This window comes from Hyperoodon ampullatus, assembly GCF_949752795.1.
Source record: "Hyperoodon ampullatus genome assembly, chromosome: 4".
NCBI classification, from domain to species: domain Eukaryota; kingdom Metazoa; phylum Chordata; class Mammalia; order Artiodactyla; family Ziphiidae; genus Hyperoodon; species Hyperoodon ampullatus.
This window is the reverse complement of record NC_136917.1, coordinates 24,461,665-24,483,102: the sequence shown is the minus strand read 5'-3', so window position 1 is coordinate 24,483,102 and position 21,438 is coordinate 24,461,665. Positions and strand designations below refer to the sequence as shown.

At 39.6% G+C, this 21,438-nt stretch overlaps 2 protein-coding genes across 3 annotated transcripts in view; both read left to right on the top strand.

Annotated features, from left to right (window-relative positions):
- SIMC1 (SUMO interacting motifs containing 1) overlaps positions 1 to 21,438 on the top strand; it is a gene marked incomplete at both ends in the record, with an annotated part of 99,537 nt that overhangs the window by 50,305 nt on the left and 27,794 nt on the right. Inside the window, 5 exons of the mRNA XM_079703452.1 lie at positions 2,145 to 3,674; positions 7,294 to 7,526; positions 8,292 to 8,361; positions 13,105 to 13,259; positions 20,616 to 20,768. Coding sequence (XP_079559578.1) covers positions 2,145 to 3,674; positions 7,294 to 7,526; positions 8,292 to 8,361; positions 13,105 to 13,259; positions 20,616 to 20,768 — 2,141 coding nt within the window. The remainder of the gene's footprint in view (positions 1 to 2,144; positions 3,675 to 7,293; positions 7,527 to 8,291; positions 8,362 to 13,104; positions 13,260 to 20,615; positions 20,769 to 21,438) is intronic.
- On the top strand, positions 17,887 to 18,942 carry LOC307052513 (induced myeloid leukemia cell differentiation protein Mcl-1 homolog; the record flags this gene model as incomplete). 2 transcript variants are annotated; one of them, XM_079703454.1, is made up of 2 exons in its annotated part: positions 17,887 to 17,997; positions 18,457 to 18,942. In XM_079703454.1, 2 exons carry the CDS (start codon positions 17,887 to 17,889, stop codon positions 18,940 to 18,942), a joined length of 597 nt encoding a protein of 198 aa, XP_079559580.1. The 2 variants fall into 2 exon arrangements, with proteins under 2 accessions (XP_079559580.1, XP_079559579.1); XM_079703453.1 differs by having other exon boundaries at positions 17,887 to 18,942.

Here is a 21,438-nt window from a genome sequence, read left to right as displayed (position 1 = left end):
GAACTAGATCCCACATGCATGCTGCAACTAAGAAGCCCGCATGCCACAACTAAACATGCCACAACAAAGATCCTGTGTGTTGCAACTAAGACCCAGTGCAGCCTAAATAAATAAATAAATAAATAAATAAAAACTTTTAAACTCTAAGAAAACAAGGAGAAGAAGGGAACTTTCTCAACGTGATATGGGGCATCTATGAAGACAACACAGCTAACGTTGTCCTTAATGATGAAAGTCTCAGATGTCTGCTTTTCAGCACTTCTGCTGAGAATTATACTGGATGCCTTAGCCATTGCAATAGTTAAGAAAAAGAAATAAAAGGCATGCAGATTGAAAAGGAAGAAAAACTCCTCTATTTGCAGACATGATTTCTTATATGGAAAACCCTAAGGAGTCTACAAAAAAATTTACTTGAACTAGTAAGTGAATTTAGCAAGGTCAGAGGATACAGGGATAATATACCTACGTAAATCAACAGCATTTCTATATACTAGCAATGAATAATTGGAAAATGCCAAAAAATTATTTCCATTTTCAATATCATTTAAAAACATCAAATTCTTTGGGATAAACCTTTTTGGTTTGTACAGATGAATTGGGGATATAAGGGAGAAAACTAATAATTTAACTTGGGACAAGAAGTGATCTGGAAGAATTTTCACACACAGTGATATCTGTGCTGAGTCTTGAAAGACAAGAAACTTCCAAACAATCAAAGGGATAATAATCACTCCAGACAAAAGAAAGAACGTAAGCAAACATAAAGATAGTAATACTTGAGAAAGCATGGCACATTTGGGGATCTGAAGTAGTTCTGTGTGATTTGCACACATGAGGAGGAGAGGAATCAAGAGGCTGAATTATGAAGGGCTTTATGAGTGTTACTAAAGCATTTGCCCTTTATCCTGTAGCTCATATGGTGGGTTTTAAGTGAGAGAGACATGGTAATGTTGCATTTTAGAAGTTGGTGATGGAATAGGAGTTGAATTCAGACCTTTGCAGCTATTTATGTTGAGTTCAGCTAGCAGTAGAGAAGCAGTGATACTATATGGCTGCTTCTTAGGAATGAGGCATTAGGTTTCACCAAGCAATCCCTATTCCAAGATGAGATGCATGCCAGCTTCTCACTTGACCCACCCAGAATCCTGTGTCCTGCTTTGGTGCCGTTGACAGTGGTGACCATCACATCTATTAAAAGAAATAGCACGGTAGCTGTAGTAGCAGCAAGAGCATTGCTAGCCCAGCAATTAGTACCCGACATAGCAGTGACAATGGTACCCAACCAAGTGAGGAGACACCTGGAAGGCAGAGCAATATTGTTCCTGGCTCATGACACAGAGGTTGTTTACAGTACCTCTGGCTGGCATCATCAGGCTTTGTGAACTGCCTAATCATTTTGCCAAGGAATTGGGGTGAATATAGGAGGTTTTTTGTAATTAATTTAGGCTCACACTTACAATGGTTAGTTTTATAACCCTTAGTGTATTATTCTCCATATCTGACTATAGGCTGATTATACATTGAATGAAGTTGTACATTCCTAGGCCCTAACAGGGAAAGAAAGAAACAGGCCTGGGTTTGAATGTCTGTCTGTGCTACATAACTGTATAATCCATAGGTAAATAGCCTAACCCCTCTGAACTCTAGTTTCCCCATCTATATAATGGAGATGATAATGCCTTCCTGACAGGGTCATTGTGAAAATTAAAGATGTGTGAAAGCACTCAACACATTCTTAGCACAAAGTAGATTCTCTTATATTAGTTTCCCTTCTTTAGCTTCTGTTGTAGGTTATCCTGTGTATTTGCTTTTCCAAACAAAGTTTGTTTTTTACTTTGACTTAAGGTTGAAATCTTCTCTACTACTCCCCTGTCCACCTTGGATCATAAAGCATTTCCCCCTGTGTCCTGTGTTATGTGCTTGTGGCATTTGGATAATTTAAGAAGGTATAGAGATTGGCAGCTTTGACAGAGGAAAATTTTGGCCAAAGGAAATAAACTAACACTTATGTTATATAAGATATATAAATTGTCAGTGAAGTGAAAAAGTAAAATAGGTTTATCCTTAAAAGCTAAGCTTTAAGTCCTCTTAGATAAAGCTAAGACCCCTACTTGACCTCTTATCTTCTCCCAATCCTTCAACAGGACTTCATTGACTTAACTAGAGAAACCAGACCAAGGGCGAAGGATCGCAATGGACTCTGTGTGATTGACCTAACAGGATCTGAGGAAGAAAATAGACCTATTGCCACTCTTGACTTGACTCTAGAACCTGTTGCTCCTTCCCAGAAAGAGCCAGCCAGTCTTCAAGCATGTGGCAGCCTCTCCAGCAAAGAGGTGATGGAAGGGCGGGTGGACAGAAGCTCTCGGCCTGCAACACGGAGAATCATTAACAGTGATCCTGTGGATTTGGACCTTTTGGAAGAAACTGCATTTGAAGGTCCCCAACCCCCTACGTCCATCAGTGGGGACTCTGTTTATCCAGGAGAGCCTAATTGTAGCTCAACCATATTCAAAGGTGACCTCGGCTTCTTGGCAAGCCTACAGCTATCTTCAGATACTCATTCCCTCCCCGCAACAAGCAATAATCGTAGCTGTAGCAATCAAAGGGCACCCTTGCCATGCCCACAGCAAGATGTGCCTTGCCCTCCACAAGCCTTGCCATGCCCACTGAGAGCCTTGCCATGCCCACTGCGAGCCTCACCATGTCCACCACGAGCCTCCTCATGCCCACCGCGAGCCTTGTCATGCCCATCACAAACCATGCAGTGCCAACTACAAACTTTGCCTCACCCGCCTCAAGAAGGGCCATGCCCTCCTCAAGATGTGCCATGCCCTCAGAATATGCCATGCGCTCAGCAGAATATGCCAAGTCCACCTCAAGACTCATCATGGCAACTTCAACACTCACAAAGCCCACCTCAAGACTCACTGTGTCCACCTCAAGACTCACTGGGCCTACCTCAAGATGTACCAGGCCCACCTCAAAACATAACGTATCCACAAGATGTGACACACCTGCAAGACATGCCACAGTCACCAGGAGATATGCTACAATCATCAGGAGGTATGCTACAATCATCAGGAGACGTGCCACAGTCGTCAGGAGACGTGCCTCAGTCACCAGCAGATGTTCTACAGTCACCAGCAGATGTGTCACAGTCACCAGCCAATGTACCACAGTCACCAAGAGACATGCCTCCGTCACCAGAAAGTGTACCGCATTCACCTGGAGAAGTCCCACACTTATCAGTAGATGTGCTACCTTCACCTGGGGACATGTCATGCTTGCCAGAAGACATGCCACAAACATTTGGAGACTTGGCTCATTTACCAAAACTCAGGCCTGACTCTCTGCAAAATGATGTACAGAACCATGACACCCCTATGGATGTCTCAGCTCCATCCTCTCCAAGCTGCTCTCCCAGCCCACAGTCTCCACAGTTTGAAACTTCCTTAGAGAAAGTTCCTTCGCTCTCTGTCAAAGAAACTCCAGCCAGAAAAGAGATATCACTGTCAGAGCCTGTCAACCCCGGATCTGCCCAGGTGCAAGCACGAACACCACAAGGTGGGTTGTACAACAGACCATGCCTGCATAGAATGAAGTACTTCTTACGACCTCCGGTGCATCACCTCTTCTTCCAGACACTAATACCAGATAAAGACACAAGAGAGGTGAGCTAACATGTCTTCCCCTGGGGATCAGGTGTCCTTTGTATAGGCCTAGCATGACGTTCGTACACCCAGCTGAGTTAAGACATTTTTATCTTTTTCCCACTGTGGAACCATTCAGTGTAGAATCAGATCTGGGTTCAAATTCAGCCCCACACTTAAAATCTGGCACTGAAGAAGTCACTTTACCTATCGATAAAATGGAGATACAAACATACTTCACAGTATCATTAAAGGAGATAATACGTAAGTTGCCTGTTGGAGTGTCTGGCTCACCATAGGCCTTCGTCAAATACTTCTCAATTCCTCTGCCTTTCCTTCCTCAATTCCTGATGCCCTCATTACAGCTTCCATATCACAGAGATAATAATACTCATGACACTTTGGTAGCTTCAAAATTGTTACTCTCTAACTCGGAGGAAGGAAATTCAATTTTAAGATTTTTTTAATTGAAGTTGATTTACAATATTGTTTTAGTTTCAAGTATACAGCAAAGTGATTCAGTTATATATTTGTTCAGATTATTTTCCATTACACGTCATTACAAGATACTGAGTATTGTTCCCTGTGCTAGACAGTAGATCCTTGTTGCTGATCTATTTTATGTATAGCAGTTTGTTTCTGTTAATCCCATACTTCTAACTTGTCCTTCCCCACCTCCCTTTCCCCTTTGGTACCCATAAGTTTGTTTTCTATGTCTGCAAGTCTGTTTCTGTTTTGTAGATAGATTCATTGGTATTATTTTTTTGGATTCCACATATAAGTGATATTATATAATATCTATCTTTCTCTGTCTGACTTACTTCACTTAGTATGATATTCTCTAGGTCCATCCATGTTGCTGCAAATGGCATTATTTCATTCATTTTTTATGACTGAGTAATATTCCACTGTGTGTGTGTGTGTGTGTGTATGTATGTACCACATCTTCTTAAACCAATCATCTGTTGATGGGCACTTGGGTTGTTTCCATGTCTTGGCTATTGTAAATGGTGCTACTATGAACATTGGAGTGCCTGTATCTTTTTAAATTAGAGTTTTCATCTTTTTCCAGATATATGCCCAGGAGTGGGATTGCTGGACATATGGTAGCTCTATTTTTAGTTTTTTGAGGAACCTCCATACTGTTTTCCATAGTGGCAGCACCAGTTTACATTCCTACCAACAGTGTAGGAGGGTTCCCTTTTCTCCACACCCTCTCCAGCTCAATTTTAATATTTTAATGGAAATGCTACTTCCCATTAGTCTTCATTGATCTGTAAGAACTAAACTAGATGTGTAAGAAAAAAAAATTGTGGCTAAGTCCCATAACATGAAGCTTTTTTTCACTATACCTAAACACATTCCCAACATTAAGAAGACTGGCTTGAAGTTGTTCAAGAATTCAAAAGGTGCTTCTCCTGTTGGAGCAATCTGTAATCCAGCTTAGTGGGTGTCAGGCATTCACATTGATTTACTCTTAGAGAGTGAATTTTTTTCTCTCCTTTTAATTGTTCTATCTTCTAGTAGGCTTTATGTCTCCTCCTTCTGAATGACTGTCCCCAACACTAGCTTGTTCTCTTTTTTCCTGTGAGTCTGCCTCTGATGGACGATACATCATTCCATTATTGAGCACCTGGGGGACTTGAGAAAGTTCTTTACCTAGTCAAGGATGTAGTGCTTTGTAGGTGCTACACAACCAAAGAAGCCATCAGTAGATACAGGTCCACCTTATGTGTACACATAGCTCAGATTACAAGGTGGCAATTAGGCTACACAGAGTGGCTTTTTCTTCTTCATCTTTATTTCTTACCTTCTCAAAGAATCTCAGCCATCTAGAATACATCTGTAAATCTTTTCTGTCTCTTTTGATTACTTTTGGGCTTTTTATAAGTACTTCTTCACTAAGTCATTCTCCCCCCAGAACTTTTTTTTAGTGTGATGCACTTTATTTTCTATTCTATTCTAATTCATTGGGGGTTTTGGTCAGTACATTATTTTTTTTATTGAAGTATAGTTGATTTACAGTATTATATTAGTAATGGGCAAAGGATTTGAATAGACATTTCTCCAAAGATTTTCTGTATCGTTAGTAATTAGGGAACTGCAAATCAGAATCACAGTGGGATACCACTTTGTATCGACTAGGATGGCTATAATAACACTTATTATACCTATTTATAGCCAATAAATATAATGTATTTATTATATTAAATATATATTTAATAATATATAACTATATTATTAAAATATAGTTGATTTACAATATTATGTTAGTTTCAGTTATACAACAAAGTGATTCCGTTATTTTTTTCAGGTTATATTCCATTATAGGTTTTTACAGGATATCGAATATAATTCCCTGTGCTATACAGTGAATTCTTCCAAGAACTTCTTAGCCAGTGTCCATGCTGCCACTAACCAGCCATTAGCCTTAACTCCTCTGAGTTATCAGCGAGATCAGGGGTTACCCTCAGGTGTCCTGAGACATAAGAAAGCTAACTACCCTCTCCCCAGAAGGGCAATTCCAGCCATCATTGTTTTTCTGTTATATATAAACTATCAAACTTTGTTTGGCTTGTGTTTTAAAATTAATACTTATTCTCAGATTTTAAAAATAATGCTTGCTTAAGAAATAATTACCCATGATGCTATCAGTCAGCATTTATTAATGTTAATAATTGGGTGTATTTCCTTCCTGGTTGCCTTTTTATGTGTAGACACTTTAAATTTTTTAATAATTGGGGGTCTTAACAATAATATATTTATTATTGTTGGTTTTGTTGTTTATAGAGAATTTGAGTTTAGATGGTAGCTATGGAGTTATACCGCTGTATGAAACCAGCTTCTGCCATCTATTGCATGACAAATTCTCACTCTAAACCTCAGTTTCCTTATCTATAAAATAGGAATAATAATAACATGTATTTCTTAGAGTTGTTGAGAGAATTAAGTGAGGATAAGTTAAATGTTAAAACTTATTATTATAATTATTGTTGTTATTATATCAGACTTTCTAATGTTTGTTTTTCTTCTGATGATGTGTCTATTACAGAAAAATTGAAAAATACAAAAGAACATATAGAGGAAAAATCATCCATCATTTCACCACCCAGATAATAGAAAACCACTTTTCATACGTTCTCTTTCATTCTTTATATACATACTGTTTGGGGGTTGGGGGCGGGGGGGTGAAGCAACTTAATATTTACTGTTGACTCAAAAAAAATCAACAAAATGGAATTCTTCTTCTAACAATAAGACATATTTAAAGCATCTTTATTCATCTCTTTGTTTCAGTATCTGGTATAGTATCATAGCTGCCCCTAAATATCTTATCACCCTTATTCCAAAATCAACTTAGGCTAGCTCTTAAATCTTTTGTACTTTCCTTTCGAATGCTATATTTTAACACAGATGAAATCATGTTACATGTAGAACTTTGTATTCTTATTTGTTAACCTAATATAAGCATTTTCCCATGTCATTAGAAGTTTTTTAGATAAGGCTTTCCAGTCTCAATTTTTTTAATTATGAATATTTCAAATGCATGGAAAACTTCCCTGTCTTCAACTTGTTCCAGAACCTCTTGCTTTTGTGTCTATAGAAACCCATCCTAATTTATTTCTTTTTATCTCTGCAGAACAAGGGTCAAAAATTAGAACCTATCCCTCATCGAAGACTAAGGATGGTAACAAACACCATTGAAGAAAACTTTCCCCTGGGGACTGTGCAGTTTTTGATGGACTTTGTGTCACCCCAGCATTACCCACCCAGAGAAATTGTGGCTCACATCATCCAGAAAATCCTGCTCAGTGGCTCTGAGACTGTGGATGTTCTAAAGGAGGCCTACATGCTTCTCATGAAAATTCAACAGTATGAACCTTAGCTTTTGGCAAATCTTCTGGGGAACCTGGCCTCAGGGCACAACTTTCTCTTGCCTAAGATTTATTCATCTAACCATTAGAGAGGGTGACTTAGTATATTAGTATTATTTGTATTGCAAGTGACAGGAAATTCAATCCAAACTGGCTTTAACAGCTGGTAAAAGAGAATATAATGACTCGTGTTACTAGAAACCTAGGAATAAGATGTGACTTAATTCAGTTCAAAAATGGTTACCAGGATCCATTTTTCAGCTCTACTTTGCTGTTTTTAGGCTTCACATGGTAGCCTTCTCAGCCTCTAGCTTTTACGACACTCTTAGTACAAGAGAGGGTCCACTTCCTTTATAATCACAGAGTTCTGAAATTGGGTCTTATAGGTTTTAATTGGCATAACATAAGATATGAGTCCATCTTTGAGCTAATCATTGTGAACTGAGGAATAGAATATCAAGATTGACATGCTTCACAGACTTCTTCCCAGGGTCCTAGTGGATAAAGCCAGTGGGCTAAGAATAATAAAGAGTTGATTTCTTCAAGGCAAAATTGGGGTACTAATGCTTCCCAAAAGACAAGTGGATACTGGGTAGCCAAAAAAAATGAAGTTCCACTACCCTCAGATGACATGGTATTGTATCCAAGGGTGGGCAAGAGCACTGAGGATATGAGGAGGCTTCTTGCTTCTATCATCTTTGAGATCCCATCCCTTCTTCCACTAAACTCTCCAGAATTCTAATTGATATCACTTTACTTTCAGGCTACATCCAGCTAATGCCAAGACGGTGGAGTGGGACTGGAAGCTGCTTACTTATGTCATGGAGGAAGAGGTAACATAGCAATTGCAAGCATAAATCTTTTGCAGAGGAAGTTTTAACTAGAAATAAAAGTGACTGTAAATCTGGTAGTAACGTCTTTGCCATTATTCCTTTCTTTTACTCCCCCCAATCCCAACCAAAACATTCCTATTGAAGTGGTATGTGCTGTCTTCCAATTCAAGATTGAATACATTCACTTATCCCTCTCCTTTTTCAGATTCCATTTAAAATAACAGTAAATGAATAGAGAAAGGTATAAACCTATGGCACTGAAAATAAGGGGAAAGACAATAGATTTGAATGAAGATTGGAAGAGCTAAAGGAAATGTAAGAGTGATGACTGATGTAGCTAGGCTGAGAAAGCTACAGGCTAGAATACATGAGGAAGGGCTGTAGCCAAAGAGGGAGGAAATCTGCCCTTTAGAGCAAAGAATTTTTGGACTCAGAAACACAATATATAAGAAGGTTGGAGTAGGATATGAGCTGTAAGTCTGTTGAAAGCTTGTAGATGGAACTGACAATCTCTCTGTTTTTGAGTACAGAAAGCTCAGTTGCCAGGTTACCTACCTTTCAGGCAAAAGATCAGAGGATTCATTGTCTAAAAGAAATCGAATGAACCATCTGTCATAAATGAAGTCAGCTAGTGTAGAGTTGGTGCTCCAGAAAAAAAGTCTGCATTCTGACCTTTAGGGATCCCTAAATTTAATTGCCAGCTTTCTGTCTGCTAACCCAAAAGCACTTGGATGGAATAAATTATTGTCAACTTAGAACTCTATACTCAGCCAAACTATTAGTCAACTGTGAGGGTAGAATAAAGACATTTCCAGACATGGACAAACTTGAAAAAATATCCACACACCCCATTTCATAGGTTACTTGAAGATATGCATACAAAGAATAGGGGAATAATCAAAAAAGGGGGAGACACAGGATCCAGTATCACTAGATCTAATCCAGAAGAGTAAGGAAGAGAAGTCCTGAGATTACTGCAAATAGTAGACCTAGAGAGCAATCATTCCAGATTGGAGCAAAAAAATACAGGGCTTTAAGAAAGCATGATCTGGGAAACACCACCAAGATGGTAGACAAGGAAGCTCCAGGCCCTTGTTCCCCAATGGAGACACCAAGTTAACAACAATATATGGACCAGAATACCTTTGTGAAAACTCTAGAGACCAGTTGAGAAGTTGTAGTACTCAGGCCAATGTATAACCAAGAAGGTACTCCATTGAAAGGAGTAGGAAAGTTTGTGGTGTTTTGTGTGTCCGTGCCCCTCCCTCTACCCAGCATAGCACATGCAACTAGGAGGAAGTCTCCCATACCCTGGTTCCTCCCTTGGGATGGAAACAGAAGAGTGGACATTGAGTCCAGTGTTCTGGCTTGTTAGGAGGATAGTTTCTGTCTTACCTGACTCAGAGCACTGTTGAGAACAGTGGCTTAGTTTTCTGGCTGAAAAGAAATGTGAGCACTGCAGCATTTTAGAGCTGCAGAGAGTATGCAGTTCCACCAACAGGTACTGGGGGAGCAAGAGACTGTGGGCTTTCAAGAAGTAGGGGCAAGCCACTTGGGAAATTAAGGCAGATAAAAGCACACACACAAGCTCAGAGAAAACACATCTCCAGTAAAGGTCTGAGAGGTCTCAGAACCTTTAGCCAAGCTGATTGGTGAAGGTCTTGCCATGCATGAACTCAATGGATAAAGACTGGGAAAGGTGTTTTTTTCAAATGTTTAAATCTCAAAAGAAGATTACAAGGCATACAAAGAGGCAGGGAAATGCGGCCCAATCAAAAGAATGAAATAAAGCTCCAGAAACTGACCCTAAAGAAACACAAATCTCTCAACTTACTGACAAAAAAATTTTTTAAAGTATCTTAAAGATGCTCAAGGAGCTAAAAGAGAACACAGACAACAAAATGAAGCAAGAAAATAATGCATGAACAAAATGAGAATATTAAATTTTAAAAAACTGTAGAAAATAATCAAACATATTCTGGAGCTGAAAAATACAGTTACTGAATTGAAAACTTCACTAGAGGAGTTCAACAACAGTCTTGGTCAGGCAGGAGAAAAAAAATCAATGAACATGAAGAAAGGTCATTTGAAATCACTGAGACAGAGGAGCAAAAAGAAAACAGAATGAAGAAAATTGATGGGCACCTAAGGGACTATGGGACACCATTAAATGGACCATATACACATTAGGGAAGTCCCAGAAATGGAAGAGAGAAAGGGGCAAAGAGCTTATTTGAAGAAATAATAACCAAAAACTTTCCAAATCTGAGGAAAGAAATGGGCATACAAATTCAAGAAAGCTCCAGTGAGAATAAACCAGAGAGACCCCACACCAAGACACATTATAATCAAACTGTCAAAAGTTAAGGACTTTTTCTTTGAAAGACTTTTTCTTGAAAGCAGCAAGAAAAAAGTGAATTATCACATACAAGTGAGTTTGTATAAGACACTCGGCAGATTCTCAGTGAAATCTTGCAGGTCAGAAGGCAATGGGATGATGTATTCAAAGTTCTAAAAGAAAAGAACTGTCAACCAAGAATACTATATCTGGCAAAACTTTCCTTCAAAAATGAGGGTGAGCAGCAGGAGAGAAGTGACACATCAATACAAGATCCTCAATAAGATTATCAGAGATTTCTCATTAGAAACTGGAGGCCAGAAGTTAGTGGGGCAATATATTCAAAGTGCTAAAGAATAAAAGTCAACCAAGATTCCTGTATCCAGCAAAACTGTCCTTCAGAAATGAGGGAGAAACTACTGGGCATATACCCTGAGAAAACCATAATTCAAAGAGAGTCATGTACCACAATGTTAATTGCAGGTCTATTTACAATAGCCAGGACATGGAAGCAACCTAAGTGTCCATCGACAGATGAATGGTTAAAAAAGATGTGGCACATATATACAATGGAATATTACTCACCCACAGAAAGAAACGAAATTGAGTTATTTGTAGTGAGGTGGATGGACCTAGAGACTGTCATATAGAGTGAAGTAAGTCAGAAAGAGAAAAACAAATACCATATGATAACACATATATACGGAATCTAAAAAAAAAAAAGTTCTGAAGAACCTAGGGGCAGGACAGGAATAAAGATGCAGACGTAGAGAATGGACTTGAGGACATGGGGAGGGAGAAGGGTAAGCTGGGACGAAGTGAGAGAGTGGCATGGACATATATACATTACCAAATGTAAAATAGATAGCTAGTGGGAAGCAGCCGTGTAGCACAGGGAGACCAGCTCAGTGCTTTATGTCCACCTAGTGGGATGGGATAGGGAGGGTGGGAGGGAGATGCAAAAGGGAGGGGGATATGAGGATATAAGTATATGTATAGCTGATTCACTTTGTTATACAGCAGAAACTAACACACCATTGTAAAGCAATTATACTCCAATAAAGTTGTTTAAAAAAATGAGGGAGAAATAAAGACATTCCCAGATGAACAAAAGCTGAGGGAGTTCATTTACTACTATCCCTGCTCATCAAGAAATGCTAAAGGGAGTCCTGCAGGGTAAAATGAAAACTAAACTGTAACTTGAAGCCGTATGAAGACATAAAGATGTCAGTAAAGATAAATACATGGGCAGTTATAAAAGCTATTATTGTAACAATGGTTTGTAACTCCACATTGGTTTTCTATAATGTATTAAGTAACTAATACATTTTTAAAGTATTAATCTAAAAGCTAGTATTATTGTAACTCCACATTTTGTTTTCTACATAATTTAAAAGATTAATGCATTTAAAAGAATTATTAGTTTATTTTGGGGCACACAGTATATGAAGATATTGTTTTGTGACTTCAACAACTAAAAGGGGTGGGAACAGAGCTGTAAAGGAGCAGAGTTTTTGTGTGTTATTGAAGTTAACCTGGTATAAATTCAAAGTATTATAATTTTAGAATGTTAAATGTAATCCCCATGGTAACCACAAAGACAATAGCTATAGAATGTACACAAAAGGAAATGAGAAAGGAATGTAAACATTTCACTACGAAAAAATCAACTAAAGACAATAATGCAGGAAATGAGGGACAAAAAAACTATAAGGCATTTAGAAAACAAATAGCACAAGGCCAGAAGTAAGTCCTTCCTTGTCAGTAAAGGGAAACCAACGAATTGTGCATGCCTGCCTGCTGTGTGACAGACACTTACGCTGGCTTTGGTAAGGTTAGAGTTATCACCACATAAATCACAAGGACACTGAGACTCAGAGGGGTAAATTAAGTATGGGATGGAGCTGAGTTTCAAACAAATAAATAAGGTCTGTGCACCACCAAAGCCCATGCTCTTTACCTGCATCAGTTAGGCTTCAACAGTTAGGATCATTTCACCTGTAACAGAAAACCCAGCTCAGACTTGCTTTCACAGTAAGGATATACATCAGCTCATCTTACTAGAAGTATAGCAGTGAGATAGACATCATGGTTGCTTGATCTAGTAGCTTGGCAGAGTCATTTTTCTGTCTCTCTGTTTGGATATCCACAGTTTAGGGTTTATCCTGAGACTGATAGTTAGGTTCAGTGAAAGAAAGAGACTGACTTTTCAAGCTCTAGAATTGCCCTATTTGCCCTCTTTTATAATGACCTAGACTGCTTGCTCTCTCCCAGAAACCTCTCTTTTAGATACACACTCGTTGACTCATGGGCCTTCCCTTGACTTAGTATTTATGAGAGCCCAGTGCTCAGTGTCATCCAGGAGATTGAGAGGAAATACTTACTCCTCATTTTTTCTCCCCCAGGGACAAAATCTGCCCGGGCGAGTCCTTTTTCTACGTTATGTAGTACAGACCCTGGAAGATGATTTCCAACAGATCCTGAGGAAGCAGCGACAGCACCTGCAGCAATCTATTGCAAGCACTGTGCTATCCTGTGACAAGCAACCCCACAATGTCAGGTAACCAGCCATCTGAGCCCTGGGATGACAAGAGGGAGGGGCTGTAAGTGGGCAGCTACTCAAGTCCGGAGAACATCAGGTGGATGAGATTTTCTAGTAGCTAGATAGTATAACAGGGATAGTTATTACAACTATAAACAGTCCTAGAAGAAAACCTCTCTGTACCAACTGTGTGTCAGATGCCATAACTTGTGTGGTTTTTTTCCGAGGACCATCAGACTTCCTTTAGCTATTTCAGTATTGTTCAGACAGCCTTGTGAGATCCAGGGGGAAAACTTGACTTGTGTAACCTTTCACAGCTTTTATAAACCTAAATTTATTTCCATCCCCCTGAGTAACTCAAGATAAATCTCATTTGTCACTACTACTTTCTGAAAAGTCTATTATTATAATAGGTCACATGGCTGACAATAAGGTACAGTAAGGTAGCAAGCACGTGTTCTTTTTTTGTAGGATCAGGGCCAAAGCTTCTGGAAGCTTCAGAGTGGGGAACTACCATATCCTTATACCAGCGGGGGGAAATGTGGTTTGTAGGGTAGGGATCTCAGGCTAGAATTTTCATCCTGGAACTACAAGCTTTGCTTCTTTTGGAAATGGTTCTCACCAGCATTCCTTTTTTCAGAGCATCATTGAGATTTTTTTTCACTCACATTTACATTCTCATATGTTCTTGCATATTTGTTAAGAATAGTTTTTACAGGCCAGTGTGGGATATTGACTATTATAACTCCTTTAATTAGAAAAGGGGGACGTTTCATTATGTTCTAAGTAACAGTCAGCTTTTTCTCCCTTAGTTTGCATGCTTATAACCATTTCCCTAGATGTGCCATTTTATGTAAAGTTTAAATGTTAATGATTATAGGGGGTAGAAAATCAGTAAGTAGAGAAACTACAGAGAGCACAGGATAGCATAGTTGGTTTTAAAATTGAAAAATAACAATTTAAATAGTGAGAGCAACTCTCCTGACCATTCTGCTTTGTGAGCTTAGGCACTGGATTGGGAGATGGGAGACATGAACCCAACTCAATCCAGTGACAGGTCACTCACTTTCATTGTGTGAGCCTCTCACTATACCCAACACTATACTCTTGGGTTTAAAGATAGGCATTGGTAACCTCTAAATGCAAGCCATATACTCTATTTTGTGCTTTATCAATGAAAAAAATCAGTTTCAGCTGGAGGGGAAACCAGCTGTATTTGATTCAATAAGAGATGGCTATTAGATTGAGGTTGTGGTTACACGAATGTGTGCATGTATTTATCAAAACTCCTCAAACAGTATATAACTGTGCTTTGACCGCTAATGGGTGGGACAGTTGTCAGAGCTTTCTGAGAGGCTGTTTCCAGGTTATAATCCTCAGCTTAGCTCAAATAAAATTTTCCATTTCCTTCTTAAAATAAAAAAAATTCATCAAACAAAAACCAGTGTGCAATTTATTTTATATGTTATACCTCAAAGATAAGTTTTTAAAAAAGAAAGTGATGGTAAGTCAGTCTCCATATGACCCCTTAAGGGATTTTCTTCTCTTTTTTAACTGTGCATACAAAGAGTAATCTAGTTCTACATGATTTAAGAAATACACTAGTTCCCAGATCCCCTCACCCACATTTTCCTTTCCCAAGGGGTAACTACTTTCAACTCTTTTATTTAAGTGATTCTTTGGATTTTTACCTCTTTATGGCTAAATAAACTGTTCGTGTTGCTAATTGTTGATTTTTCATTGTTAGCTATTATCTATTAACTCCCCACATGAAAGATGAGGAGTTAGCTCTTTTTCCTCTCTACCTCCTCTCTCTCTCTCTCTCTCTGTCTCTCTCTCTCTCTGTCTCTGTCTCACTCTCTCTCTCACACACACACACACACACACACACTTCCCAGCCCCCATGCCATTAATAGAGTTATATCATAATTTTGTTTAGATCAGTATCCAGTGTTTCCATCACTATAACTATGTGTGCTGGTCAGAGTTGAGCCAAGTACTAAACTGTGATTACTTTTTCTTTCACTCATACCTTTTTTGTTTTCCTTAGAGTTAATAACTGCCTCATTTTTAGTTTCCTCTTATTGTTTGTGCATATCAGAAGTCAACCCTAGATTCTCTGCTGTTTGGTTTAAGTATCCCATCAAGATGTTTATTCACACTGGGTTAGTCTTATGAAGTTCTTCTTGAAGATCTGTGGTGGAACGTTTTGACCTCCTTCAATCTGGATTGGTTGTCCTCTTTTCCAGTCTTTATCATAAATGTGAAAATTCCCTTCACCTGTTTCCAGTGTTGGATCTCTGTTTCATATCTTCTCTTTCTTGGTTTACTCCCATGTTTTTGATAGATCAGTCTCCAGTAGCTTCTTAGAAAGGTATGTGGGAAGTAAAATTTTTGAGATCTTTTATGTCTGAAAATATCTTTATCTTCCCACACGTTGATTGATAAGTGAGTATAGATATTTAGGTTAGAAATATCTTTTCTACAGAATATTAAAGGAAATCTTCCATTGTCTTCTAGCTTCCAGAATTGCTGTGAAGAAGCCATAAGCTACTTTGATTACTGATTCTTTGTGTGTGCCTTGATTTTTTTCTCTGGCTGTTTATAGAATCCTCTTTTTGCCCAATATACTTGTTTTAGATCTATGTTCATCTAGTATGCTGGCCATTCAATGGGCCATTTCATATCCTTCATTCTTGGAAAATAGAATTTTCATTCCTGTTATCATGTTTTTAATTTCCAAGAGCTCTTTTTCTTTAAATGTTCCTTTTTAAAAATAATAAATAGTATTCTGTTCTTGTCTTTTTCTTTCATGGATCCGTACCTTTTCATATCTTTGATTATACTAATGATAGGTTTTGTTTTTCTTAATTCCCTGTATAATGTCTGTTTTCTCCAAGTTGCTTTTTTGAAGAGAAAGGAGGGTTGGTTTGGCTTTTTGGTGTTTATCTCTCATGTTAGAATATGTCCATAGATGTCTGGTAAACTTTTGTAATCTATCCACGTTTAAGGGTGACTCAAAAGCTATTGGAAGCTCTGAGTACAGGTGAGGACTTGTCATTTCTGAGTTTCCCTGTAGATGGAACTGGCTGCCCGTTTCTTAGAAAATACCTCGTCAATGTCTTTAGGTCTTTCCTCTTGGGCTGGATGAGTTTTCCAGAAAAGACTTCAGATTTCCTACATGAAAGATAAAGACCAGGATGCCAGGTTTGGGGAAGACAGTTCTGGGAAGGTGGCAAGGACCTCTGCACTGAGCATGCATAGGTTCACTTAGAGCCCCTGTTTTTGCTTTGATGCCTTTGCCTCCCAGCTGTGCCTGGTATCCCAGTCCAGAGACCCTCTGTTTTACCTCTCCACAAAGTTAACCTGTAGTCTTCAGCATTGGGGGAGAAGATCTAAAAGTTTCTTAAACAGCTTACAAGCCATCATATTTATTTTAATTTACCCGCTTTTACCCTAACTTCATGGAAACCTCATACTGCCATTTGCAGCACTTATTGAAGATTTTTTTTTTACAGTTTTTGGTAAATAGGATTAAATAGGATTGCTCTTCTCTACTGCTGGCTTAGGATTCAGCTTTCTCAATTCTGCCAAGTCAGTTAAAATTTATCCCTTTGCCAAAGTCATAGACTTAGATTAAACATCATCTAAACATGACATTTGCCTTATTTACTTAGTTAATTGGTTACTTTGAATTTTGTAATCAGCATCTCTTACCCAACCCCTTAAATCAAAGGCTATAGGACCTTGACAATTACCTACATCCATCCCCCATCACCCACTTTTTGCACCTTCTTGCACCCAAAGTAATTGGCATCCTGAATGTTCATCATGTTCCTTTCCTTCTTATATAGTTTTATTGCATCTATATGTGTTCCTGTATATAGTTTTATTTTAGTTCCTTTTAGCTGTATATAAGAGTATCATGCTGTATGTAATCAATTGGTACTTTTATATTTCACTTATTATTATAGAGTACTAAGATTTGTCCATACCTATCCACTGTAGCATATTCATTTCCACTACTGTAGAATATTGTTTTGTGAATATACTTCATTTTCCTTCCAGCTTCCAGATTTTTACTGTTATCATCTGCCCTCCTTTTCTTCCCTTCTTTGTGGATTTTTAAAAAAATTATTTACTGTAGTATTAGTGGCATTTTAGGAGGGAACAAAATTAGATGTGTATATTCAATCCATCATTTTTACCTGGGTTACCTAAGTGATCATCAAAAGTAATTTTGACTATATGAGATGTTTTTACCTTACTAACTTTGTGAGCCTACAACCTGTGTAAGGTTTGACTCCACTGCACATACTCTAAACCTTGGTTATTAGCATTAATAACTGACATCTAATAATAGAAAGCCAACAAAGTCATCCAGTCCAACTTTCCACTTTGTCAAGGAATGTTCCTGGTCAGGAAGCCACCGATAGTGCTCTTTGACCTTGGAGATACCTTTCAATAATTCTTACTTAAAGAAAAATGTTGATGTTTTACTTATCTTTTGTAACCTTACTGCAATTAAATGCAGGGTTTCCATTAGACTTTTTAAATATTGAAAGTAGACTCGTTACTTCCGCTCTTCAAGACAGGAGTTGGGGCCTCCCCCATTTTTCTCAGTAGGCGGCGGCGGCGGTTTGAGATGTTCGGCCTCAAGAGAAACGCAGTAATCCGACTCAACCTCTACTGTGGGGGGGCCGGATTGGGACCGGGTAGCGGCAGCGGCGCCTCCGCTCGGGGGAGGCGGCTTTTGGCTGCGGGAAAGGAGGCCACGGCCGGGCGAGAGGTAGGGGGAGGGGAAACCGGCGAGGTGATTGGCGGAAGCGCCGGCCCGAGCCCCCCGGCCACTCTCGCGCCCGACGCACGGAGGGTCGCGCGGCCCTCGCCCATTGGCGCCGAGGGCCCCGACGTCACCGCGACCCCCGCCAGGCTGCTGTTCTTCGCGCCCACCCGCCGCGCCTCGCCGCCCGAAGAGATGGAATCCTCGGCCTCCGAGGCCATCATGTCGCCCGAAGAGGAGCTGGACGGGTGCGAGCCGGAGCCTCTAGGGAAGCGGCCGGCCGTCCTGCCTTTGCTGGAGTTGGTCGGCGAGGCCAGTAACAGCTCGGGCAAGGACGGCTCACTCCCCTCGACGCCGCCCCCAGCAGAGGAGGAGGAGGACGAGTTGTACCGGCAGTCCCTGGAGATTATCTCTCGATACCTCCGGGAGCAGGCAACCGGCACCAAGGACGCGAGGCCACTGGGCGGGTCTGGGGCCGCCAGCCGGAAGGCGTTAGAGACCCTGCGACGGGTCGGGGACGGTGTGCAACGGAACCACGAGACGGCCTTCCAAGGCATGCTTCGGAAACTGGACATCAAAAACGAAGACGATGTCAAATCTTTGTCTCGAGTGATGGTCCATGTTTTCAGTGACGGAGTAACAAACTGGGGCAGGATTGTGACTCTCATTTCTTTTGGTGCCTTTGTGGCCAAACACTTGAAGAGTATAAACCAAGAAAGCTGCATCGAACCATTAGCAGAAAGCATCACAGATGTTCTCGTAAGGACAAAACGAGACTGGCTAGTCAAACAAAGAGGCTGGGATGGGTTTGTGGATTTCTTCCATGTAGAGGACCTAGAAGGCGGCATCAGAAATGTGCTGCTGGCTTTTGCAGGTGTTGCCGGAGTAGGAGCTGGTTTGGCGTATCTAATAAGATAGCCTTTTAAGTGCAATAATTGACTCTTAACCAACTCCAGCCACCAAAACCACATACGCCTGTGAAATCAGATGTATTTATGAAGTTGGACTTCAAGCTGTGCAGGCCATAACCTCCAGGAGTTCTACTCTAGCAACGTAGAAAAGCAAGCGGCAGGGGGCTTATGGCTAACAGGAATAAATACATGGGAAAAGTAATCCCTCTTGAAGAGTCACTGTCTGAAAGAAGTGGAATTCAGTTTCAGCAACAGGCAAACTTTGGGAGGCCATGGAGGAGGACTTTTAGATTTAGTGAAGACGGTAGGGTGGAGAGACTTTAATTACCTTGCCTAGAACAGGAAAGTGGCCAGTAGCCAGGCTAGTCATAGAGTTCATTAAATATGCCCACTGAATCCATTAACTTCTATAGTGTTAAAATAGAAGCACTAATAACGCCAGCGTTATGTGTAAAATGGATTTTAAGCTACAAGTAATAGAACCTATGACTAGAAGCCTCAACACTGTACAACAGAGTGTGGAGGGAAGCTTTATCCTCTATAATTAGCTCTCCTAGATGTGCTTCTTGAATAGAAAGTCCAATGCTCAGGATGTTTATACCTGTTCTCCTTTGGCTTGGTTTGAGTGATTCCTAGTTTATTAGCCTAGTGTCATGGCCAAGAATACTTGACTTAAGGCTCAATTACAAATCTGGAATATTCTGTTTTTAAGACAAAAACTTGTAATCGTCTGTAAAAATTGTATATATTTTTACAGAACATCTGTTTGAAATGTAAAGGGAGAAAAGTCTGAAATTACATTAGTTTTTTCATACCCTTTTGAAATTTACAACTTCTGTAGCTAGGAACCTGTTTCTTATAGCTTTTTCTATTCTAAATTTTGTGCTAGTCAGTTCTAGATTGTATACAGAACCAACTGATGTAATTGTATGCAACCGGGTTGTAGTACAACAATTCTGATTCATAACTATGCAGGCTTTAATTTTCCTATCTGATTTTGGTAAGTATTTCTTAAATACCTGTTTGGGTTTTGTTTTTTGTTTTTTTTAAACCTGGGGCTGAGACATTGAGGAATGGAAATTAATCCTTTCACTTTGTTACATGTGGGTTTTCAATAATTGAGTCAAGGTTTTAAGGATTTATTGGGGGGGCGGGGCACATGGGCTGATGACTTAGAAATAATGGGCTCTGATTGGGCAACTACTCATTTGAGTTCCTTCCATTTGTCTTAATTTAACTGGTGAAATTTTAACTGAGTTCATGAGCTCATCTTCAAAGCTTTTGCTAAAAGATTTTCAGCTGTTCCAAATGGGACTTATTAGGAGTATGTGTAAAAAGATCACATTGGGTGGCTGAGAGACATTTGATCCCTTGTTTGCTTAATAAATTGTACAATGATGGCTTGGAAAAGCAGGCTATAGTCTAACCATGGTGCTGTTACTAGGCTTGCTTGTTAAACACAGGTCTAAGCCTAGTGAGTTAATAAAACGAATACTTATTTCATTTCAATAAATAAATAAATAAATAAATAAATAAATAAATATTGAAAGTAGCCTAAGGACCCTCTCTGTTGCCTTTAGGGAAATCTAGAGGTCTAGGAGCCCATGTTAAAGTTGCAGTTCTGAGCACCATATAGTAAGACAGAAGTTTAAACTTTTTCTTATCTTTTTTCCATTGCAGGGATGTCATCAAGTGGTTGGTCAAAGCAGTAACTGAAGACAGATTAACTCAATCCCCAAAGGAGAATCAAACCTCTCCAGGAACAGGAATCTTGAAGGCCAGCAGTAGCTACCCTTCTCCCCAACCTAACCTGACAAAGAACACCAATCAGCTGTAAGGAGCAGGCAGAAGTTATCTTTCCTGGGGCTATTGGGATTTACTGTTTTAGAGAACAGCACCACCCCCTAAGATGAGTTTCTCCAAAATTAACAAGCTCTTGTAACATAGGCTGATTTTTACTAAAAATTATCTTAGTTTGACTAAAGGTTAAATTCCTAATTCCAAAGGTAAAACAAAAGCAGATGCTTTCCTCCTGGATGAATAGGACTTCACTAAGTGAATATAAATTCACAAAGCCGAAGTGGAACAAAAGGCAGAGGACAGTGCCCTCCCTTTCCTAGATTCCAAGAGACAATACAGGGTTACAGCTACTCACCACTTCATCTGTCCACTGACAGAAGAGGAGTCATGCATAGTGGGTGTTCCAGCAGCCTCTTGTGCTCAAGGAACTGGGTCTCTCCTCCAGTCGTGGAAGAAGAAGAGCAGTTCAACCTGCAGGTTCCAACAGGTTGTAACAGCAATGGCTCAGACCAGGGCAGGTCCTATTACCTCAGACCACACTGGAAAGAGATTCCTGGCATTTTTTTTATGGGATTGAAAGTGGTCTTGGCATTTTTTGAGAAATGCCAGGATTTGGGGGCTTGAACTGCCCTTGCACAAGTAACCTGCTATTCCATGTCAATTATATTAAAAATGACAGTCACACTTGATATTTCAAATACAG